The following is a 26,922-nucleotide window of genomic DNA, read 5'->3' as shown; positions in this document are numbered from 1 at the left end:
ACTAAATTCCTTTATTTTTCATATACATTTATAATATTTTCGTCTCTGTACCTACACTTTCTATTATCTCTTTATTGTCTCCATGGTTTAAAGTGTATACAACTTTTTAATTTGTATTTTGATTTAGTTATGCATGTAAATATTCTTTAAGTATCTGAATACGTCTGTCTCGACACAGGTGTACCCTAGTGAGACAGATGTCAAAAAATACATGTAAAAAACTTTATATTGATATAATAGTTTCATATAAACGTTGAGTCTGCGTACATAAACAGTTTTATACAAACGTTGAGTATGCGTACATAAACAGTTTTTTACAAACGTTGAGTATGCATACATAAAAAAGTTTTATATAAACGTTGAGTCTGCGTACATAAACAGTTTTATACAAACGTTGAGTCTGCATACATAAACAGTTCTATACATACGAAAAAGTTTTAAATTTAACAAAAAACATTTTTTTTCGAAAAACTTTAAATGCTTCCAGTACAGAAATTATTCACTACACACCCCTGTTTAAACAACCAATGAAAATAACAATTTTATTAAACGTAGGTTAATATTTTATGTTTTAATATATCTTTTTTTTTTAGAAATATGTTTAAATGAAACCAATTCATTACTATTTTTCTTCAGTGCCCAAAATCAGTGTAAAAGAGCAGTGGCGTACATAAAATCAGAAATCAGTTCAATCCAAGTCTCGATGCAGTGGCACCATGTCGTGCTGAAGTTTCAAGATGGCGGCCGAACAGCTGACGGGCCGCAACCATGTTACCACGCGCAGCAGAACGAACATCAACAAGAATAGGGCGCATAGAACCACGCTCACCAACTTGCTGGTCGTTTTAGCAATACTGGTGCAACATACTGATGCTGATGGTGAGCTTTATATTTATTTTATTAATCTTATTTATTCGGGTACTGTATTATAATTTTAAGAAGATATATATGAAATATAAATGTATTGAGATGCAGAATTTGGTGATGATGTTTTTAAAATGCTAGTCATCTTAGATTAATTTTTACTTAGAATCGATTTACATTAAAAATACCAAAAATTTACCATGGATGAATTGACGCTTTTCGTATCGTTTCGCTTGAGTAGGATTAAAATGAAATTGTTAATTACTTCATAAAAAAATAAGCGTAAACAAATAAAATAATTATTTTTTTCATAAAAAATGTATGAACGCATTAAGAAACAACTTTAAAAAAATACAATACTTTCGCTAAGATTATTTGTGACAATTTCCCTTGATTAATTTGTTTTCTTAAAAAAATATTCAGAAAATAAATAAAAACCACTCATTCGTTTGAAATCGAGCGTTTCTGAACTCCGATTGCCAAGTGATTTTTATACCAATTACCTTTATTCGTGGTGATATAAGGCGCACAAAGAATACACAAGTTTTTGGCGTTTCGGTAGGATTTGTTTAAATATATTTATAACTAGCCATTCAGAGTCTTTTTGTTTTATATTATTTATTAGATTTGTATTAGTTTTGTATTGAAGTTAGTGTGTTAGATGAGCAATATAATAATACTAATGTTTATTTCAAAAATATAATATTATAAAATTTTACATTTAAGTTAATACATAAAAAAAATCAATTTAGAAATAAATGCAAAAATGAATAAATTGATGAACACATTAGGACTTTATGGTGGCTTGAGTGAAATTCTCCATCTCTGGTGTAGAGGCGCTCCCTGCCACTGGGCAACGGCCTGGACAAGAGTGTTGTCCAATCTCTGGTAGCGCTGACTCGTCCCGGCTATTATGTGGCGAATCAAAGCAGCGAACCCATGCACCCTTCCTTTGGTGAACATCTGTGAGGCGCTGCGCCAAATAGGGCTCTGTATGCGTGGTTGTACTGTACTCGGAGTGTGTTCATGACGCCTTGTGCGTATGTCGTCATAGAAGCTCATACAATATGTTTGGAAAAGTTGCTTCTTCACCGGAGAACTGCACTTGTTGAATCGTCTTGCAAGCATGTTAGCTCGCACACTCAGTACTCTTTTTTGGCGTTCTATGTCATTTTTATCATTTAGGTCATCGGTGATGACATGCCCCAAATATTTGATTTCGCTGCAGATTTTCAGGTATAACAGTCTTTGTATTAATTGTGTATCCCATGCTCTTACGATACGTCACTGAGAAATAGTGTTTTGACTTGCATATTTATTGTTTTTAGCGCAAAGGGATAAAAAGGGGTACTTACTTATACGTTGATGTAATTTGAGCATTCGAAACGAGTAAACGTGTTCTTTTTATTTTGTACATTTTTTTTAATTTCACTCGATTTTCTTTTCTTAAGTCGAATAATAAGTCTGAAACGTGATGTATGCAATCAATGCGTCTGTTTGAGTGCGTTCTGTGTTCGTGTAAATTCTGGCTGCGATATCTATAATAGGTGGATCTGACAATGAAAGTTTCCAAGTAGGTAGAACCTAACCTAACCCAACTTTCAGAGCACTACGGCTCCGAATTCAAAATCAATTTGTGATTTCTCCTAGCTTAGTTTTTCTCTATCTACTCTCAATCTGATATAATCTCCCCTTTGTTCTATAGTCTACCTGTTATTATATAGTATTTTTGCTGTGAGAGTCTTCAGAAATCCCACGACCGTTTTTTTACTAAATAAACAATCGTTTAACTTCAGAACAATCATCTACTTGAGCGATTGGTGTCATATATATGCATTTACCATATTATTTTATCAATATCACTATACGTCAGTTTGATGAATCAATTGCATCTAATAACACTGTCTGACAGGAGAATTATTTCAGACCTGGTTGTGTTACACAGAGTTAAGACAAAATATAACATTCTTCTGCAATACATACACGACCAACTATCAGACACACTCACTTACCAATAGGATGCATGATCTGGGCAACAAGTATGGGAGTGCTATTGATTTATTTATTGACTCCATTTATAGAACTAAGCATAATCTATTCCAACACTATGTCGCATCCTACAAATTAGAGTAGCGTTGGTAAATTAATTTTAAGATTTGTCTTAAATGTAGTGTTGTTGTAATTTCTTTTTTAATTTATGTTACTCTTACGTTTAACTAATATTGCTTCATACTTAGTTTTTCTTTTAATTATTTCTTAATATTTTCTCATTATACTTGTAATCGCAATTTTACAATTGTGTATTTTTACCTTCTTTACAATGGATTAGGTACATCTATTTATTGTCAGTATCTCCTGTATAATACAGATATTCTCCTATGTACACTGCATCATGTATCACTTCTATCATCATGTAAGCCTTTTTAGGCGTATATATATAAATACTATTACTCAAAATATTAATATGTATACATATGAAACTGCTTATTGCATGAATACACCTAGATTTTACCGTCTATCCTATATAAACATTAACTACAAACAATGTTCCTGTTTGTATTTTTTTTTTAAATATGAACACCGTATTAGAGTCCCAACTTCCGATTGGCTCCAATTTCCGGAAGCCAGTGGAGAGGACTTAGGACTTATCGTGGAAACCCACAAGAGTCCAGATTCACTGGAGAAAGTTGTTAGCCTCGACAATATAATGCTTTAGCGTCTTTTTTTGTACAACGTATTTTATAATAATATAAAAAAATATTTTCTTTCTTATCATTGATGTATTGCATTCTTCATTTTTACGTGTATGTGTATTAATCTTTTATGTGATGTTATTATTGAAATATTATTGTAATATTATTGTATTATCATTGTATATGCTTTATGGGATGTTATTATAAAGCATATATCCCATAAAGCATATACAATGATAATACAATAATATTACAATAATAACATCCCATAAAAGATTAATATAATATGGTATTATTATTATTATTATGGTATTATTATGATAATACAATAATATTACAATAATAACATCCAATAAAAGATGAAAACATATTATGGTATTATTATTATTATTATTATGGTATTATTATTATTATCGTATTATTATTGTATATTCTATATCGGATTTTATTATTGTAATCTTATTGTATTATCTTATTGTTATGGTACATGCTTTATGGGATGTTATTATTGATATATTGTTGTAATATTATTTAATATGCTTTATTGGATGTCATTTTTGATATATTATTATAATTTTTATTTTTTCTTTTCCGATTTTATGTCCGGGTTAAATCTTCCCCATAGGAAAAACTAAACCCTTCCACACACTTTTCCACAAATGATCATCGAATCAATCAACATTATGCAAGTGCATTATATAGGCAAAATAAATACAAAACAATACAAGAACAACACGTCAACTCACCAGAGATCAAATGGGAAAATAATTCACCGACTCCAGATATTTTCATATCAGAGGGTTCGGCTCGGTAGAACTTCTAACAGGGCCTATAAATCCTACTGATCCCTCAACATAAATATTTAAAAAATCTTTTGTTATCCTACATGTATTCAAAATGACCGACTTTTGCATCTTTATATATATTTTTTTTGATAGATCTAATACGCCTAAATTTTTAATTAGAGAGCTAGGTATAATGCCAGTAGCCGAAATAACGAATGGTAATATTTTTATAGTCTGAGAATGCCAAATTCTTTTATTTCATTTCCTAAATCTGTGTATTTTCTTATTTTTTCACTAACAGATTTTTGAATATTACAGGAATTTGGAATAGCGACATCAATGATATAAGTTATTTTTTTTTAATTTTGTCATGTAAAACTATATCGGGTCTATTATGACTAATCGCTCGGTCTGTTAGTATAGTTTTATCATAATATATTTTATAAAATTCGTTTTCTAAAAATGAATTTGGTTCGTATTCATAATATGGTACTACATTACGGCAGTCAATCAAGTTATGTTTTATTACCAAATTTTGGTGAATTATTTTTAAAACTTGATTGTGCCTAAATGTATACTCGGACGGTGCTAATATAGAACATCCCGATATAATATGTTCTATAGTTTCCGGAAAAGCCAAACATTTTCTACACAAATCATCAATTTGATTTGTATCTTTGATTATATGCTTTCTATAATTTTTAGTATTAATGACTCTATCCTGAATGGCAAGCATAAATCCTTCTATTTCTGCGCTCAACTCTCCAATACTCAACCATTTGTTTGACGAAATTTTGTCAACATACGTTTGGTTGAGATAATTGAAGTGTTTTGCGTGTAAAATTTTATTTGACCAGGAATCTAATAATTCCTGGTTGGGATTTATAAAAATGTTGGCATTCTCATCGTATAAATTTAAAGGTGTAATATTTATATCTGCCTTGCAAATTATTTTGTGCATTTCTGAGCTATGAGCTTTCCTATGGAAAAAAATTCTTAGCATTTCTACCTGATTATGTTTCAAAGAAGTTATTTTGACTATACCTCTACCTCCTAAATTTCTAGGTAAATTAACTCGTTCTATAGCTGAATTTGGATGATGGCAATTAAACTTTGTTAGCGTAGTTCTAATTAATCTTTCTAAGTTATCTAAATCTGTATTAGACCATTTAATTATGCCAAATGAGTACGTTAATAGAGGTATTGCCCAAGTATTTATTGCTTTTACTAATTTTTTAGCAGAAAGATTGCATTTTTAAATTTACCTGATCTTAGTTTGAAATTTAATCCAAATATCATTTTTAATACTACTATGGTCTAATCTATTTGATTGTGGGTATCCTAAATACTTATAAACATCATCCCTTTTCATACTAGTAATTTGGAAATTTCTAAATATACTCTCGTCCCCATCTACAATTTTGCCTTTCTCTATATGGATCGTTCTACATTTATCTAAACCAAAAGTCATTTTGATATCATCTGAAAAGTTTTTGACTACCTCGATCATTTTCTCTAAATTTTGTTCAGAATTCGAAAATAATTTTATGTCATCCATATATAATAAATGCGAAATTTTACTACTCTCCCTTGTATTACCCTTAACTTTTATTCCAAACTTGCTTTTAATTAGCATTTTAGATAGAGGATTCAATGCTAAACAAAACCAAAGAGGACTCAATGAGTCTCCTTGAAAAATTCCTCTTTTAATTGAAATGCCCGGTATTACTATTTTCTTACCTTTTAAATTGATAAGTAAATTGGTATTCCAAAAGGACATAATATTTTCCAAAAAGCTAATAATAATGGGGTTAATTGTATATATATTTAATACTTTGATCAGCCACGAGTGCGGGCAGAGGCGGATTTGCAGTCTTGGCCGCCCTAGGCCCTAAGGCCCCAGACCATTTAGCCGCCCCTTTCTCAGTACCCATCATATTGACCAGGAGTATCCAAACTTTTCAGTAAGTTCCTAGGGTCAAAACCGTTTTAATTTTCCTGCCATTATCATTCATGGTTCATGGGGTGAGATTTGTCCAGGTCTTGGCGGCGGATACGTCTGCCCACCTGCTGCGTGGCGGGCCGGATCGAGAGAGACTGGGTGAGGGAGGCCTTTTGACCTTTCCAGCCGGACTATCTTGACCCATCGCCTTGCACCGCAGTTGGAGGGATGTATTCATACGTATGTCACTCCTGGACACACTAATCCCCAGATTCCTACCCACCCTTCATACATTTTCCTTTTCAGAACTTCCTATCCTTCCCTTCCTTAAAAAGACCCTCCACACAGCATCACCTAAGATGACATAGGTCGTGAGGGAAAATATTTTCTTCAAAGCCTCCTGTGTGGAATTAATGTAAAAAAATACGCTTGCTAAATTCGCTAGTTCAATTACTGTATAATTGTCGATTGTCGCAGGCCGGATTGATGACATTGGCGGGCCGTTGTTTGGAGACCCCTGATATAGACTATAGATTACATAGTGAATTTACTTTATTGACAACTTTTATCGAAATCGATTCAGAAATTTAGTTAACTATAATAGCTGCTAGTTTGTAATACTTTCTAAGGTTTCAAGGATTTGAATAAAACATTTAAAACGGTTTTAGGTTTAATTTATTTAACTAGTTTCAGGTTTATTCTCATACAATAATATATAAGTGTTTCACAGTTACAATTAGGGTTGCCAGATACGGGCTGGATAAAAAGTTATTATTAAGTCTCCAAACAAATAAAAGAAATCAGCACCTCTTTTAAATAAAAATCAACTTAAGGTACATATTCGAATATAATAACTAAACTTAAAATACAAATTAAAACGTTGGTAAAAAAATTTACGTAAAGCATTATCTAACATAAAAAAAACTGAACTCAAAACAAAAATCTGGCAGTTACAATTCTCGTCTGCACTAAGTGCAGCAAAATCATTAATTAGATCTTCGCAATCCAATTTCCTTAAAAAATCTGCTTCTATGTTAAGCAAAGCAAGATTGTTCAGCCTTTGCTCCGCCATTGTTGTGCGTAAATAATTTTTTACACGTCGTTAACAAGAAAATGATCGCTCTCCAGAACAGTTACTGGCGAGAGTACACACACACATTCGAAGAGCAATATCCACGTTTGGAAAAATGGTTTGAAGATCTTCAGTTCGTAACCATTTTAACAAACTGACAGCATTTTTTCGATCCTTATTTTTCACACTGCAGTGAGAATGCAAGAACTGCAACAAAAATGGAGACATTCTTCTGAAAAATGGGCTTCTAAATCACTAGAATAAATCATTTGCAATGAGTTTGCCTTTTCTTCGACTTCAGACGGGCTTAGATTTGTCAATTGAGTTATAAAATTAAATTTATTATAAGCACCCAGTCGTTTTTTTAGTTCTGCTGATAAGGAATCGATTATTACTAAAAAAGTAGCGATTCTGAAATTTTCGCGGCCGTTTTTTTGTTGCATCTTTTCACCTGTATTATTCTCACCAGGAAGTAGCTTAGGCTTTCGATTGGGTCGAAAATCTCTTTCATATTCCTGTAAAAAGGACAGTTTTTTGGCTTGGTTTTCGAAATCATCAAAATTATCTCGCATTTCGCCAATAAAATGTATAAGTACCTCATACAGTTCTATGACAATGGTGATGTCAATTTCCACACTCTGAAGTTTTTTACTTGTGGCCTTAATGCGATTCAGTAAAAATCCCCAAAACACAGTCATGATGGCCGTTTCAAAGCGTTCCAGTTTTAAACGAATACCTCTTGCTTCACATAAAACGGCTTTCTTCTGTTCTGTGTCATTTTCGATCGAGACTAACGCTTTATGGATTTCATGCCACGATTCGCGTAAACTTTTGCATGCATCTGCACGAGCTGACCAACGAGTCGTTGATAGACTTTTGACGGTGAAATGGGCTTGTAGGAGTTCCCAACGCTGAGTTGATGCTGCAAAGAAATTATACAGCTCTTGGAGTAGAGAAAAGAACGCGGGGCGTGGGGGCGCGCTGTGTGCTGTGTGTGAACACGCTCTTGCATATCGCTATTTCGTACTTAGAATATTTAGGTACTTAGTAAGTAATTTCTTGTTATCATCTGTGACTTTTTTGTCACGATTGGCCGCCCCTAATATCTGGCCGCCCTAGGCCCGGACCTACATAGGCCTAAGGGAAAATCCGCCTCTGAGTGCGGGACACTATCGAAAGCCTTTTGGTAGTCTATATAGCGAGTATGTAAATTACGTTTTCGAGTTTGAATCTGTTTTAGAATTACAGAATCAATAACTAATTGTTCTTTACATCCCATATGTTTTCTGCGGCAACCTTTTTGTTGTTCAGATAAAATATTTTTTTCATCTAAATGAGTATATATTAAATCTGTCAAGCAAGAGGTTAATATTTTGTATACTGTCGGTAAACATGTAATGGGTCTGTACTGAGAGGGATTATTAATATTTTCGCTTTTGGGCAACATATAAGTAATTGCCCTTAGTTAGAAAATTTGGAAAATTTTGTGGTTGACTGACAAATTTTGAAAGATTTTTTGCCAAAAGAGGATGTAAAGAAGTTAGACGTTTGTACCAAAAATTATGTATCCAATCGCAACCCGTGGCTTTCCAATTTTGAGTATTTTTAATAATTTTGGTTAACAATTCAACCGATATATTAGAAAAACTCATTTGTTCAATGCCTGAAAAATTGAGTTCTTCATTTTCTATCCAGGGACTTGACTCGTTATTTTTTATATCTTTACTCCAAATTTTAGTCCAAAAATCGCGCATATCTGATTCAGATGGCAATGGAATATTATTATTCGAAATAATATTTTGTTTATCGTCATGTTTGGAATAAAATATTTTTTCATTTTTATGGAATAATCTGTTATTATTTTTTTTATTATACTTATAATTATATCTTTTTAATCTACTAGCTTTTACGCCTAATCTTCTCCCAATTTCATCTACATGTCTCAAAATTTTCCTACTTCTATTCCCATTTTTATATTCTATTACTCTAACTATGTTTCTTCTTAAAAATACTACATCATTTTCTAATCTGATCTGCCATTCTGGTTTACTATAACTATATGATCTATCATCAGAGGATGATAATTTGATTCCTAACTTATTACAAACAGTAACAGCACTAGCATATACTATTGTATGAAGATCTAAAAATTTAATTTCGTCAAATATGATTTTTGGTAAAATTATGTTATTTAATTCAAAAATTAATTTAGATAATTTCTTTGACGTATGTAATTTTGGTAATTTTGGTCTAACTGTTGGCTCTACATCTATATTTTTTTTTATATTATTATGAAGTAAGTTAGCTAATTCTACTACATTATCATCAACAAAGTTTAAATTTGCAATGTTGATTTCCCTAAGATTATAAATAACGTCTAAGTTATTTGAATCTACTGTAATATCATTGGAAATTTCGACTAGAATATTATCCAAACTATCTACATTCAATGCATCTGATATGACATTACTTGTGTTAATTTGTTCTAAATTATTTACCATTTGCAATCTATCTGCTACTTCTCTTTTAATTTGTTCTAATGTGACTACAGGAATTAAATTATTTTTGAAAATTGCTCGCTTTTGGTCTGCTAATCTTTGTTCGTTTACCTGGGCAATCGGATAATTTTGTGAGAAAAGTGAATGTAATTTTTTCCTATATAACAACATATCTGTTTCTAGTTTGGTTACATAAAAATATGAACGAACAATGAACATAATATTGACATCGTTCGTCCATTTCATACGTTGTCTAGGAATATCTGCTTTTGTTTTTTGGGGTCTTAGACTATCCATGTTCATCTGTACAGATGACATAATAATCCCTTGTTCACCTACGTTGGTTGCAAATGACATTGCAACCAACGTAGTCATTTGTATTATGGTATTATTATCGTATATTCTATATCGGATGTTATTATTGTAATCGTATTGCATTGTTATGGTATATACTTTGTGGGGTGTTATTATTGATATATTGTTGTAATATTATTTAATATGCTTTATTGGATGTAATTTTTGATATATTATTGTAATATTAATGTATTATTATTGTATACCTATACTTTATGGGATGTTATTATTGATATATTGTTGTAATATTATTTAATATGCTTTATAGGATGTAATTTTTGATATATTATTGTAATATTATTGTATTATTATTGTGTACCTATACTTTATTGGATGTTATTTTTGATATATTGTTACAATATTATGGTACATGCTTTATGGGATGTTACTATTGATATATTGTTGTAATATTATTTAATATGCTTTATTGGGTGTAATTTTTGATATATTATTGTAATATTATTGTATACCTATACTTTATGGGATGTTATTATTGATATTTTGTTACAATATTATTGTGTATGCATTATGGGATGTTAATATATATTTTTTAATATTATTGTATACGCTTTATGGGATGTTATTATTGATATATTGTTGCAATATTACTGTATGTGCTTTGTATAATGTTATTGTTGAAATATTATTATATTATTATTGTATATTCTCTATGGATTGTGTGGGATCGCACAAACCCCCCCACATTCCGGAATGAAGACATTACTATGGTATCCCCAATTTGGATATTACGTTGTGAGGCTGGAGGTAGTGGGGAATGAAAAGAGTTGAAGTAGAGGAAGGTTTGCTCTTCAGATCTGGTCATCAAAGACGGCTAAAGTCATTTCAAGCCTCGCTGCGATTCTGAATGGTGATCTTTCACCAAGGTGATGCTAAGAGTGTTTTCCACTCTATGGATACCGCTGATAGCTCTATTGTAACCCTTTCCACTTTCTTGTAAAGGATTAATTATTAATTGTAAAATCCTTTTTAGACGTATAAATAAATAAATAAATATGTTAAAAAAAAAAATAATGCTAAAGTTACACACTGTTTATTGGCGCATACGTGTACGCTTCCGTCGTCCTTGTGAAACGTCAATGAGAAACAGCATTTTATGTTGCTTACGGCTACTTATTGTTTTACAGAAAAATGGACTGTACAATCGAATTTGAATATTAAAAACGTTTCGTAATTTTTTATAACATTAGAAATATGCTTTTTTTCTATTTTACTGGAATTTTTGTTTTATGAGGTCGAATGAGAAGTTTGAAACGTGCTGTATGCAAGTAATGCATCTGTGTGAGTTTTGTGTTCGCTGAGATACATAATGCCCCAGTTAAACTGTGGAAAGAAAGGTTTCCAAATGGAATTCAATGCTCAATCGAGCCAACAGTTTTAATAACAGCTTGTTTATGGATTTAATAATGTAAGCCATTGTTAAATAAAAACGTTCATGATTACGTTTATACGTTTCAAGATTAGTACCTACTTCCGAAAATGCTCTTTTTAAAATCATTTTATCATATTTTTTAGACTTCTTCATCTTTCGTGGGGGGTCAGGGGAGAACATCTAGGTCGGTGAGCTAGTATAGGGTCTCATGTGTCGCCGTGTGGACATCATCAATCCCGCCGGGGAATGAATGCAGCGGGCATCGGCAACTCTTTAAGGCCTCACCTGTGATATGTACATCATGTGGGCACAGCGGCTGTGGGAGGACCTTATCCAGGCTCTCAGTGGGGTCGTGCACGATTAAAAATATATATATATATATTTTTTTTTAGTAAATGATTATACATTTATATACATTATTTAAGAAATGTTTTGACTGCCCAACTAGGAGGATTCCCGTTTTAGGACAGTCAAATTAGGATGAACATTTTGATAAATTGTTTGATAAGTATAGTACCTATATGTTTGAGTAAATTTCATTTATGTGATTACCGTACAAGAATTCCAACTGCTCCCAGCTATCTGGGATCAGTGGGATTATGGCATCTCCAATTAGGTATGCTGTGAGGATGAAGGTAGTGGGTAGGTTAAGGAGAGGAGAAGAGAATGATGGAGAATTACCTGACTATTCAAATCTGGTCATTAAACACGGCTAAATTCATTTCAAGCAACATGTAGATTCTGAACGGTGGTGATTTTAGGGTATTTGTAACTTTTTTGTATACCTATATAAAATATTAACTTTACACAAGGTAACTTTTACACTTTTCCCTAACGTAAATAATTTAGTTTAATCAATTTAGCCATCTTTAGATATGAACTGTGAAGGGTATTATTGAGGGAAGACAGGAGTGAGTCCTGTCTTGCACGAATGAGAAAACCCAGACGCCATGAAATCAATCCACAAAAGGACGCGTGGCAAAAGCGACCCGTTCTCACGTGAAAAATGTCAATATGTAAAAAATGTAGGTGGGGAATTTTGCGTGTTTTCGAGCGCACCTGTGTCGAAGGAAACAATGGCGCTAGTTTCTCGGAGCATCATCCATTTAAATACCGGTAGAAGGATAGACGGAGAAAACTCACTGATATGAAATATTGAAAATTTATTAAAAATCTGGCCAAATTATTATTTTTTCCTGTTAAAAACGGGACTGTAGGCCTATTACGAATGATTTGATGATTTGACACATTTCATAACAAACTATTGGTAAAGTTGAATATGTTATGAGGAAGTCGGAACACGTTCTCTTACAAAAAATAATATTTTCTCCTCTCGTCCACTTTTATTAATATAAATTTAAATTATATTTTACAAATCCATTATATTTATGTATTTAAAAAATGCTCAAATGAACAATATTGTAATGTTTTTAAAATTAATAAACTGAATTGGAATGAATCTAAAGGCCACCTACGTGAACATATGTTCAGATAATATTCTAAATGACTAATATTTTAATAGGAAATGATCATGCAGTCATATTTTTTTCATTCGTTTATTTATTACTTTAATAATGCACTTTTTATGGACTTTAACAGTATCTTGATATAAAAGGTACTCATTTTTTTCCGTGCAGATTTCCCACCTGATGTCTGTCCTCGAAGGTCTGCAATCCATTAATCAATTAAATGTTCTAGATCGACCTTCGATTGAATCTCAGATTTCGTAAAACTTATAAAAATTACATAAAAGAATTAGGTCCCAATGGCCGAGTGGTTAGAGGCGTTGTCCCGGTAATCAGAGATCCCGGGTGCGATTCCCAGTTGAAACCGTTGCCTTTTTATTTTTCTGTGTCTTGTTTCATGTTTCTTTTGGATTTATTAGTATTATCTTCTTCTTCGATGATACACTTATAATAGAATTTGTCAATTATACCTAACAGTCCTAACAGATCGCCTTTGAGATTATTTTTCACAAAAACGGTGCTTCACAAATTGAAATCATCCTAATATTTATTTATTTATTTATTTTGTAAGAAACAAACAGCTTTTATATAATATACAATGATAGATATAAATATACAAGTTAACTGAAGTCAAGCCACAGAAGTTTCTTATGCTAAAGTGCATTAGAAATGAAGTTTTAGTATCTTAAAATTAATTTGGTGTTAAAGGAAGGAGAGAGGAAGGGGAAAATAGGAAGAGGATAGGAGATGCTGTCGATACATTCCATACTCTCATATTAATAATCGATCGTACGCATTACTTCATATCGATATTTCTTTAGGTTATTATCAAAAATGTCAATGCTGTAAAATTTTGTATTATATTGTGCACATATACGAGGAATTGGGGAATTTTTTCGATTGTTTGTTCTACACGTGGGTAGATAAAATAAATCAGATTGTCGGGTTGATCTAGACGGAATATGAAGATTTATTAAATTCTTAAGTTCTGGTGAGTCCAGACCATTATTTAGGATTTTAAATAATAAGATTTGATCAATAATTAGACGTCGTGTTTGGAGGGAGTTAAAATTATGAAATTTAATGGATTCGGTATAATTTGAGAAGTGTAAGTTTAGTTTATAATTTATGTGTTTAATTTTTTTTTTTAATTCTTTCTATTCTTTCGATATGGGCTTGATATAAAGGAGTCCAGATCGGTGTACAGTGTTCCAGGTGCGGGCGAATACATGAGGTGTAAAGGGAATATAAAGTGTTTATGTTGTGGAAGGGTTTTGCTATGCGAATTATAAATCCCAGCATTTTATTGGCTTTGTTAATGATGTCATCGGTGTGTTGGATAAAGTTTAATTTAACATCCAGTGCTACCCTAAGGTCCCTGATATATTTTACTTCATTGATGTGTGTGCCGTTTAGTGTGTATAAAAAGATATTTTATTTTTATTACTTTTAAATGTTAATTTATTGCATTTTGCGATGTTAATGACAAGTTTGTTTAATTCGCAATAGACAAAGAGACGATTGAGGTCCTTTTGAAGTTTAATGCAGTCGTTGATTGATTTAATAACTAAGTATATTTTTTTATCATCTGCATATGCTAGGTAATTAGCATGTAAAAAACATTTGTGAATATCGTATATATACACATTAAATAATAATGGGCCTAAATGAGAACCTTGAGGTACACCGGAGGGCACAGAGAAGAAGCCGGACTTTGTTCCCTCAACTAAGACACTTTGAAGTCTACTCCAAAGGTATGAAGTGAGCCACCGGAGTAATATAATTGATTACAGTGATAACCTACGTAGGGTCCTAGGCATCTACTGGTTTTGGCAAGGAGCGTCAAAAATTAACTCGCGCCAGGCTCCGCGTTAGCTCAGGACCGGCCCTGGCACTGACTCAATAAACACTTGACCACCGGCTTGAGACTGCAAACTCTCCGTATGCTAATTATTGTAATTGCAAGTGAAATTTTAGCTGAAGCCAAATTAGAATATGAAATGAGATGTTGTCTCGAATACGAATAGCGTGATTAAGTATTTATACATTTCCATATTGGCTCAATTCTGTTCTGTCGGGAGCCCGAACATTACAAATCGGGTCGTCAAATAACACTTGGACCAACTCGCAGTTTCTTTTTGTTGTCACTCTTTAACTGTTAATACGATTTAATTGCCGCACTACTGATTTCATTGATTTTTTTTTGGTTTAATGCGACAGTTAACATAAAATTAAATATCTTGGAATTATAATAATTAGAAACCTCAAATAAATTCAAGCAAATATGGAATTCATATTTTCATTTGTTTTATGCTCAGAAATACTGTATCATATAACTTATTTTTTAAAAAAAACTTTCATTTTTTATTAGCCCTTTCCATAGACATTACAAAAGAGTAGACTTGCCCTGACGTAAAATCTGGGAATCATTTCGACGAGCCATGTGGTCATCTTTTTGGTACAAGGGAGGTTCGAGAATGATTTGAATAAACTACAACACCAGTCGTACGTTGACCGCCGAAGAGCGCAAATTGAAATAAGCAGACCCTTCGCAGAAAAGTAAAGTTCGCTAGAGTAAAATCAGGGCGGTCTTTTGCAGGCGCAATTGGAGTAGTCCTCTCCGGGTGCCGGCTTACGAAGTCACCAAGGAGTCAATGCGCTGATTATAACCTTACGCCCTGAGTAAGATATCAGTTTTGCTCGTGGGACTTTTCTGTGCAGGTTCTGAATGTTCGTTTTTAACCAGACCGCCCACAAATCGGGTTGCGCAGCCACGCAGAAATGAGTGAGGTGGGTAAATTATAACACAATTGTAAAAGTGTTCAACTGAATAGTGTAACAAAATATTCGATTTTGGAAACAAGTCCCATCTTTTGTTTTACAGTTTTTACGTAGCCAGCAAAAAGGACAACTTATTCGTGAGAAGATTTTATTTTCGAAAACTAGATATTGCGAAATACCTCTATACTATCAGGTTAATTTATTGAAAAATCACTTACAAAATGGAGACGTTCACACCATGTCCCCGCTTCGCGAAACTTGATTTGTTCTCTTTTTTCTCATTGGCAGGTCTATTGTTTTGTATGTCTATGGCCATCATTACGATATCTAACAACGTTCCTAATTATCGCTCTTCACTTTTACAGGAATCCTGGCACGCCTCGTGCGTTCGACCCTCGGGCCCGGGTGGTGGGAGCGCTCGGCGTGCGCGGGCACGTCGTGCTCGCTGTCCCTGGCGTGCTGGGCGCACGGGGGCACGCCGCGCGGTGCTCCGTCTTGCGGGCCCGCCTGGCTGCTCAGCTGCTGCTACGGCGATGAAGAGGAGGACAACTTTATACATAAGTGAATTGTTCTTTCAATTTTTCAAATACAAATTATTCCACAACCAGTGCAAATACAACAAATCGATGGCTTAGTGTTAAAATATTGTACCTCCAATTTTGGTCGAAAATGAGTTAAGTACCTACCTACTGTAATGTGCTAAAGATATACTTGAGTTTTTGGATTCAAATATTGCATCTCCTTAACCTACTATCCTAAAGATATAAATGTATTAAAACATTGTGTAATCCTTCAGGCAATGTTTTTTTATGAGCACAGATATTATATTAAACATATTGTAAATCCTCGACGTTATTTTTTTTGTGAGCACAGATATTATATTAAAACATATTGTAAATCCTCGAGGTTATGTTTTTTGTGAGCACAGATATTATATTAAAACATATTGTAAATCCTCGACGTTATGTTTTTTATGAGCACAGATATTATATTAAAACATATTGTAAATCCTCGACGTTATGTTTTTTGTGAGCACAGATATATTAAAACAAATTGTAAATTCTCCAGGCAATGTTTTTTACTAGCACAGATATTGTATCTCCTAAAAATATAATTTTTATTTATGCTCAACGAATGTCCACTTCAAAATATTTTATTTACATTAGATGCAAATATATACTTACTATAAAATTGAACTAAAAACTTTTTTTATATCACAAATTTTTTTGAAGGTTTGACATCTTTCAATTTCAATGTTTTAATTTATGCACAATGCTTTATTTTTTTTCCGAAGCCGTTGAAATTTTCCATTCACTGCAAATACACAATTCAGAGCAAATTCACTAAATTCTTACACCAAAACCAGTGCAAAGACGCCTAATTCTTCATCATTTCAAATACCCCCAAATCTCCATCCAGTGTTAAAACCTTCATTTCTCTATTCAATATCTAGAAATACACAATGCAGAGCAAATTCACTAAATTCTTACACTAAAACCAGTGCAAAGACGCCTAATTCTTCATCATTTCAAATACCCCCAAATCTCCATCCAGTGTTAAAACCTTCATTTCTCTATTCAATATCTAGAAATGCACAATGCAGAGCAAATTCACTAAATTCTTACACTAAAACCAGTGCAAAGACGCCTAATTCTTCATCATTTCAAATACCCCCATATCTCCATCCAGTGTTAAAACCTTCATTTCTCTATTCAATATCTAGAAATACACAATCTAGAGCAAATTCACTAAATTCTTACACCAAAACCGGTGCAAAGACGCCTATTTCTTCATCATTTCAAATACCCCCAAATCTCCATCCAGTGTTAAAACCTTCATTTCTCTATTCAATATCTAGAAATACACAATCCAGAGCAAATTCACTAAATTCTTACACCAAAACCAGTGCAAAGACGCCTAATTCTTCATCATTTCAAATACCCCCAAATCTCCATCCAGTGTTAAAACCTTCATTTCTCTATTCAATATCTAGAAATACACAATGCAGAGCAAATTCACTAAATTCTTACACTAAAACCAGTGCAAAGACGCCTAATTCTTCATCATTTCAAATACCCCCAAATCTCCATCCAGTGTTAAAACCTTCATTTCTCTATTCAATATCTAGAACTGCACAATGCAGAGCAAATTCACTAAATTCTTACACTAAAACCAGTGCAAAGACGCCTAATTCTTCATCATTTCAAATACCCCCATATCTCCATCCAGTGTTAAAACCTTCATTTCTCTATTCAATATCTAGAAATACACAATCCAGAGCAAATTCACTAAATTCTTACACCAAAACCAGTGCAAAGACGCCTATTTCTTCATCATTTCAAATACCCTCAAATCTTCATCCAGTGTAAAAACCTTCATTTCTCGATTCAGTATCTACAAATACACAATTCAGAGTACAAATCTAGTTACTCGTACACCAAATCTAATTCTCCAACTAGTGCAAATACGGCTATTTGCCTGTCTGTGCAAATTCACCCAATTCTCAAAGAAATACAAATACACAAAAATTTTCATTGTAGTGCAAATACACAATCCTACGAAAATGAATTATATATCCATTGCAAATATACAATCCAGTTCACTGATGGAGAACTTGGTTCACATCTAGTTCTCGATCGAATGCAAAAGCATAAATCAGTGCAAAACACTAAGTTCTCAATTCACAAAAAAGATGCATGGATATTTACAAAACTTAACAATTATTATTGTTATTGCTGAAATAGCCAGACACAAACAAACGTTATTTGAAAATGATATATTTTGTTAAAATGACTGTGTGTTGTAGGCCCCCCCAAGTGGCGGTATTCAAGGCTGACAACGGACCCCTGGAAGTGGGCGGCTCCTGGAACAGGCCGCCTCAAACCTCATTGTTCAGGAGAAGGATTGATGACGACTACGATGAGGTAAACAAACGTCCACTCCAATTTATATACATGTGTACTAGACTTTTAAAATCAGACAGAGAATGAAGATGACTGAAAGAAAAGAAGCAGAATGGTGAGGCCTGAGGACTAGAGATGAATGACAAAGGGACAAAAATCATGATTGAGAGCCCCAGTTAGAGCAACCCAGGAAGAGGTGGACTGACTGGCAAAAAATGGTTAAATGTTAAAATATCATGTCAAAATAACCTCAAATATCATAATTTTTACACTAAAATTGTAAATACATATATTGCCAAATTTGGTTAAAAAAATATCATTCTGGTCAAACATTTATCGTGATTTATTTTGGAGGTGTTACATACCGTGTTGCGCTACCTCTTTCTCCAGTCTCGGACAGCTTTACAGTGTCCATCTTCAGGACAGATGTGTAATGGTACAACACGGCACAATATCCCAAAAATACTAACATTTGTTTTGGACACCGAATCCCACCATGGGTGTTACGCTGTGATGAATGTATTTATAGTAGTGAACGAAAATGTTCCAGGAGACAGACTGTGGTGTGGCAGGAGGAACAGAGAGGTTGCAGAAGAGGATCATTGGAGGGAGGGCCGCTCAAATCGCAGAATTTCCCTGGCAAGCGCATATCCGGATAGGGGACTTTCAGTGTGGGGGGGTGCTGGGTATGTATTCGCCAAACAAAATAACTCAATGTTCACTGAGTATACAACACCGGAGTACGGGAAAGGTTTAAAATAGGATAATTTGTGATAATAAAGCAGTAAAATGTATACTTATATCACTATTTATATAATAAAATAACATGCATTACAAGACTTAACAGGACGTCCCCAACAGATTTTAACCAGAGATTCTTTCAAACATGTTACCGATTGCTTTGGAGTAAAAACTTGTGGTCATCTTTTGCTTCAGGATATTTTTTCTATTAAAAGCAAAAAATATGTATTTATTCTTCATTCTGCCATTGCCTACTTCATTTGGCGTACCAAGTAGAAACGAGACGTGGAGTTAATGCTGATATTCGGTTAAGTGCCTAAGAGAAGAAGTAAAAAGATTTAATTTGTACATTTAAAAAAATATTTTTTATAATGATACCATAGAGAAAAATATATCTTTTATCCTGCTTCACCCTGTCTACATACTTAGGAATATTGACTAATGATCAAAGAGATCCATCTCCACAAATATGGGATCGCATTGATATGACCTAAAACTAAATAATCTGAATCAGAATTCAGAACGGTATATCTTTGTGTTTAATCTATCCTTCCATATGACATGAAAACCTGGACACAAAACAAAACCAAGCAATGACATGGAAAAAATTAACTTCGAAAATGCCAATCTCTAAGCAAGTAAACAAGAAGGTATAGGAACATTCTCAAAAACCTCTGGACAGAAAGACAATGTCCAAAATAGAGATTCTTTATCGAATGGCCGAACACAGCAAAATTTTACTACACATACAAATAAGATAACTTTAATATCTTGGTTACATCATGAGGGGTGACAAATACAAGATTAGCTGAGGACTTGTTTCTCGCTTTCAGTCGATTGCTCCAATAATTATATCAAAAGATTGCCCCTATAATCATAGTTCGATAGTTGAGGGGAAATTTTAAAATAAATCATAGTATAGTCCATAATCATGGAGGAAAAAAGGGGTTGGTACTGGTTCTGTTGAAAATTTAAGAAATGAAAACAGTAGAGGGCCCAATAGGATTCCTCGTGGAATGCCACTAATAAAATTAAATATTGTAAAATGTGCAAAAATATTTAACAATCAATTTGATATTTCTAAAAAGTGCCTGGGCATTTGTTTAGTAAGCATATATGTATCTAGAATCGAATGACCGGTCAGTGGTTGAGTGGGCATAGCGCTTGGGTCTCACCCGAGCGTCGCGTGTTCGATTCCTCGGCTGGCTAAGTCCTCCATCACAACACAAGCAACATTTTCGGCTTTCTGTGGTGGTAGTAGGAGATTTTCAAACATTGTTGGGTTATTCGTAACCTGGGAATGTTTGTCTTTCTTTTTAAAAAAAAAAAAAAAAAAAAAAATATTCCAAACGATCGGGTAGGTACTGTGTGAAATATAGTTAATATAGTATTTTGTGAAATGTAGTTAATATTGATTATTTTTATTTTTCATTTCAGTGTCCCGCTGGTTTGTTGCTACGGCAGCTCACTGCGTACAGCGAGCTCGCACCAGGGACATCAATGTGTGGCTCGGGGCCCTGGATACAAGAGCGCAGGCGCCGCCAGCGGATAAACACAAGTAATTTAACATTCATTATTATCATTACCGTGGTTATGTTTGTATCGATAACTCTATATATTGCTGATGTCTCGCATTGTATCCCAATAATGGAGTAAAGAAAGTACGAAGAGTTGAAAATATCATATATTATGTGCATTCGTAAAAGTGAAGAGGACATTCTTCTACAATGTGTTCTGTTGGTTATATTTATCCACATTCTGGAGGAGGCCCACCACTTCCCCGCCCTGTTTTAGGTACTGATGGTACCCCTTCAGAACTCTCACAAGGACGCTAATTTTTTTGATATAACGAGTCTACATTTAAAATTAAAACAAGACCTCCAAAATGTCCATGCATACAATGTTATTCGCAGTATGCAAGTGCTGCGTATTAGTAACTTGTTAGTAAGATCTATTCTATTTTGTTAGTTTAAACAAATCATATGTACAAAGTATCAACAAATCAAATAATAATTCACAGCCACCTGCAACATTGTGGTAAAGTGTGCGCCTCTTTGTGTAGTGGGGGGGTGTCGTCGCCAGCTCACAGGCAGACCTAGGGAGAGAAAACAGGGCATTGGATAGGTTTCACGGGGACCAGATTTATCCACATTCACACTATAATATTGAATGACATTGACAATCTGCAGGGTATCCCAGAAGCTGGTGCACCCGCTATTCCGCTTTCGCATTACGCAGCCGGACCGCTTCGACCTCGCCCTGCTGCGCCTGTCCCGTCCTGCCGCACTCACCAGTCAAGTGCTGCCCGTGTGTTTGCCGCCAGCGGCACCCACGCTGGACGGAGACCGCCTACAGGTGCTCGGGCAGGTCAGTACAGGCAAACTCATTTATAATTATTATCCATTTGTTTCTCTTTCAAAGCTCCGTAACTTTCATTTCATGATGCAAATGAAAAGAGAGCTGAAAATAGTTTTATAAAACGAAATTCATTAATTCACACTTTACTGAAACAAGGGAGATGGGATTATCAGTACGAAACCGCACACACAAAGGTGTCATCACTATCGCTCACCCATACTACTGCAAATCGCTTCTACGCACAGCAGCGCCCTGCCTTTGTTTCTACCTACACACAAAACACATAACTTTCATTGCAAATATGCATTAATAGTTCATACAGTTTGGTTGTAGTTCTTCCATTCCATATCTTCCTTTGTTTCTATTATCTATGTTCTCTTATAGAGCGTTATGTGACATTCCACATAAGATTAACTAACACATTCGACCGGTCAGTGGCCGAGTTGGCATCGCATCTGGGTCCCACCCAATTTGTTCAATTTCTCAGCTGGCTAAGTCCTCCATTACGACACAAGCAACAAAAAATTTTTTAATTCTTTTCCTTTGAGTAGGAGTGGAAAGATGGCCTGGCGGGACAAACGGCGCTGGTGGCAGGATGGGGCAGCACGGGAAGAGGGGGAGCGCCGAGGGGCACCCATCACCTCAGATCTGCCATCGTGCCTATACTCAGTAAGTGCGCTAACATCATGAGTTGCAATATATGATTAGTCACATTATTTTTAACTTCGTTCAGGAAAAGACTTGAGTGTCTCCTTTGGAACTCCTAGTTTTCAATCTTCAATCTCCCATTTGTCCCTCTTCCATACATCACATTTCTAGGAGGCTTAAGGACACCTTCAATCATATTCTTCCAGTGAGAAAACGCTAGAACTGCAGTTACTCGGAAATGTGGTGCCACAAAACTAGACTTTCTGTGGATGCTGTGAATGCAGCTAATAGAGCCTGGGAATCCACAAACAGAATGCGCTATCTGAAAGCTAAAATGCATAAAGAGCTTGAACTGTTCATTCCGCATAAATTGACTACTCAGGTCAAGTTATGTTACAAAATAAATCCTTCAATAAACTAAAACCTTTAATAATCAGTGATTAAATATTACAATTTGAGGTTTTACTCAATAAGTTATACAAAAAATAAAATTTAAAATTTCAATACTTGTAGAAAACTCAATAGATTTCGCACATTAAAATAAAAATGGATTATTTATGAAAGATACTATCTAGATTGCAAGAGTTCTTAGTCAAGTATAATACAGTTTTGAAGTTTAATAAGTATGACCGAAGGGGATAGAGTCGAATTAGCTCTGTGGTAGAGCAAAGCACCGGCATGGCTGAGGTCCTGGGTTCGAATCCTAGATGCTACCGAATATATTTCAGTTTCAAATTTTCGTTTGAGAGTTGGTAAGTACTGGCTTCAATAGTTGAATTATGTATTTATTGTGACAAAAATTTTGAGGATTTGGGTAAAAGTATCAAGGGTAAAATTATTAAATTTCTTGTTTCCAGGTACAGAGGAGTGTATCCGATGGCACAAGAGCAAGCAGATATCAGTGGAGATTCACATGGAGATGATCTGTGCAGGACACTCAGATGGACACCAAGACGCCTGCCTAGGTTAGTCAAATTACAAGTGACGGTTTTCTCTGTGAAGCAGTCATGCAGTGAACCCCCAACTACCCCTAACAAGGCTTACTTGTATTATAATAATAATATATAGTAATAGCCTTAATTTGCTATTTTTTAAGGAAATCGTGTCTCTGACAAACAACCTCTCTTCCACAAACTCAATTTTGCCGTCCAGGGAAAAATGACCTCTCCACCCCTTGAATTTAGAAGACTATACGGTTCGGAAGGGAAAATTATGAATTTCTGGCCTGCGAAAAGCGACCTTTTAGCCTCCAAAGTCGAACGACTTACGGTTCATTTTTGCTAGACGGCAAACTCACTTTTGAGGCAGGTCAAGGTCGCCTTTATTAAATTTAAAAATTTAAAAATAACATTTTTTCACAGCGCTCATTGGAAAACGGAATTGCGAGACAAATACGTAATCTTCAAGTGAAAAATTACAATAAAAACGTCCACAGAAGGTTTCAAAATTTTAATAATCGATCATATTTATCACATTACGAGAAAAAAGGCACGCGATATCGTATTATACTTTGACAATTTTTCAAAACCCCCTGAAAAAGCATTTTTGGAAGCTAGGTGCAAATTTGATTTAAAAAAAAGCAACATTTGAAAAGATTCGACTAGCGGCGTGATATATAAGTTTGGTAACTTACTAAAGATTATTTGATTGCAAATCGAATTTAGTTGGGATTTAAATTACAAAAGATAGCTTTGGAGAGTTCTATTATGGTTTATTCATTCGTTAACGTGTTTCAAAATTTAGTTTTCGGTTGCTGGGTGACAAAATAACAACTGATCTTGGAACAGTAATTAATTTTTTACTATTATTAAATGAAATAACTTTCATTTAATAAGATGCCGTACAAAGCGACACGTACAAGAAATTTTTCTCAATTTAAGATTTGTAGAATTTTTTATATTTTTCTATAAATTTATCATTGGTAAAAATTATATTTTACGAAGAGCAATTAAATAAAAATTAACGTCGAACTAAATTTATTCTTATTTTGTAATAATTCATAGGTAATTTTTCAGACCATCTTTGCTTCCACATTCAAACACCAAATCATGAATATGAAAGTAGACACACACCTCTTGCTTCATCTACATTCAAACCTTGCATCACACACCACATTTCTACCATAAGTTGCCTGCAACGGGCAAAAAGCTAATTGTAGGCACACACGTGTTGTTTCATTCACATTCAAACATACATATGATATACATACATATTTGACTCACACGCCTCGCCTCATCCTCATCAAATACCACCTCACACATTTTTTTGAACATCAGTTTAAATTAATTCAATTTTACCATTTAGTTGCTTGCAATGGGCAAAAAGCTAGTATAATTATTATACGCATCACTACAGTTTGAACAGCGCGCCACTGCTGCAAAAGAATTTGCCCGTACTAAAAAATCCATCAATAGGAACACAGAGTGGCGGTCTTAAGGAGAGAATCCCAGAACGCACATATGAAACAAAAAAACATATGAGATATTTCATAGAAAATAAATAGTTTTTCGAACGGTACTGGAACGTTCGTCAGAGCCAAAATTTTAAAAGTTTTTTTAAATCTTAATAATCGTTTAATACAGTGAAACTCTCTTAAGAAGTTCCCTCTTACAAAGTTTTCATGCTTAAGAAATTTAATTATTTCGGTCCCTTCTACAATACATATTTATACCCATAAAATGTTGAAATATTATATTTCAATAAAAAAGGCTTTAACACCGTTTAACGACCAGATCTGAATAGTCAGATACTTCCCAACCATCCTCTTTCTTCCACACATCCTTCATCCTCACAATTTACCCTAATTATTGGTAATGCAAAAAAATTGTCCACTGGCTCAAGGCAATTGTGACTTGTGAATTTGAAAACTAACTAAACTAACTGACTGAAAAAATATGTGCACTTTTGTTAGCTTTATTGAAATAAAATCACTGTTTTCAGGTGACTCTGGTGGTCCCCTGGTGGTGATGCAAGATGGCCGATACTATTTGGTGGGCATCACCAGCGCCGGCTTTGGCTGCGGACAGGACCACCAGCCTGGAATATATCACAGCGTGCTGGTCACCTCGCCCTGGATACGGAGGGTCATCTGGAGGTGACACCATTAGGGTGACTCCATAGAGGAGACACCGTTGGAGAGACAACATTGAGATGGTTAAACTACTGTGAAGACCAGAAGCTAAAAGAGATGTAATAACAGCATGGGTGAAGACTGAGTCATTTGGAGTCTCTAGTGACACCATTGGGGTTACACCATTATTGGGAGGGACAGCATAGCGGGGACAACATTGACGTGGCGCCATTATTTGGGTGACACCGTTATTGTGGTTACACCATTATTGGGAGGAACATCATAGAGGGGACTACATTGACGTGGTGCCATTATTGGGGTGTCACTATTATTGGGTTGTAGCCATAATTGTGGTGTCACCATTATTGGGGTTACACCAATATTGGGAGGGATAGCATAGAGGGGACTACATTGATGTGGTGCCATTAATCGGGTTTTACCATTAATGGGTTGTAACCATTATTGGGGTTACACCATTATTGGGAGGGACAGCATAGCGGGGACAACATTGACGTGGCGCTATTATTTGGGTTACACCATTATTGGGAGGAACAGCATAGAGGGGACTACATTGATGTGGTGCCATTATTGGGGTGTCACTATTATTGGGTTGTAGCCATTATTGTGGTGTCACCATTATTGGGGTTACACCAATATTGGGAGGGATAGCATAGAGGGGACTACATTGATGTGGTGCCATTAATCGGGTTTTACCATTATTGGGTTGTAACCATTATTGGGGTTACACCATTATTGGGAGCGACAGCATACAGGTGGCACCATTATTGGGGTGACACCATTATCGGACTGACACCGTAGAGGTGACACCATTATTGGAGTGACACCATAGAGGTGACACCATTATTGGGGTGTAACCACGATTGGGGTTATACCATTATTGGGGTGACACCATTATTGAGGGTAAACTGCTATTGGGGTGACACCATTGAGGTGACACCATTATTGGGATGAAATAAGCAGGGTGGCACCATTATTGGGGTGACAACAAGAAGGTGACACCATTATTGGAGAGACACCATTGAGGTGACACCATTACTGGGACGACACCAATGAGGTGGCATCATTATTGAGGTGATAAAAAAGTGAAAACAGTTATGTGTGAAGTGAACTACTTTTAGTGAAGTGCACCATTGTAATGTAACTGAAATTTTCTTTTCTAAATAACAAGATTTCAACATGCTGTATGCAAACAATGCACCTTTTCAAATATTCTGTTTGCATAAAATTTTGCTGCGACGTTTAGTTATTTACACAATTATTATTTGATAGATAATAAATCCAACTTATTTATGTATTTTCAAACCATTATGTAGAAAAATAAATAATGCTCATATCG

At 34.5% G+C, this 26,922-nt stretch overlaps 1 protein-coding gene across 1 annotated transcript; it reads left to right on the top strand.

The window, feature by feature from the left end:
• The first annotated feature begins 677 nt into the window (after nt 1-677).
• On the top strand, nt 678-26,922 carry LOC149410685 (serine protease 33-like). The gene is made up of 9 exons (XM_089647870.1): nt 678-879; nt 16,211-16,406; nt 18,652-18,769; nt 19,299-19,434; nt 20,927-21,047; nt 21,679-21,814; nt 22,399-22,516; nt 23,353-23,460; nt 25,436-26,922. The coding sequence occupies exons 1-9, from the start codon at nt 738-740 to the stop codon at nt 25,591-25,593; spliced, it is 1,233 nt and encodes a 410-aa protein (XP_089503996.1). The 5' UTR covers nt 678-737; the 3' UTR covers nt 25,594-26,922.

Source organism: Hesperophylax consimilis, chromosome 27 (assembly GCF_061612785.1).
Source record: "Hesperophylax consimilis isolate HC1 chromosome 27, BYU_Hcon_1.0, whole genome shotgun sequence".
Classification (NCBI taxonomy): Eukaryota; Metazoa; Arthropoda; class Insecta; order Trichoptera; family Limnephilidae; genus Hesperophylax; species Hesperophylax consimilis.
Note: the sequence above shows the minus strand (reverse complement) of the source record. Positions and strands in the feature narration are given on the sequence as shown.

Coding starts and splice junctions, on each gene's coding strand:
- LOC149410685 (XM_089647870.1), top strand. CDS start 738: ATGGCGGCCGAACAGCTGACGGGCCGCAACCATGTTACCACGCGCAGC. Junction 880..16,210: donor GCAACATACTGATGCTGATG/GTGAGCTTTATA, acceptor TCACTTTTACAG/GAATCCTGGCACGCCTCGTG. Junction 21,815..22,398: donor CCGTGTGTTTGCCGCCAGCG/GCACCCACGCTG, acceptor TCCTTTGAGTAG/GAGTGGAAAGATGGCCTGGC.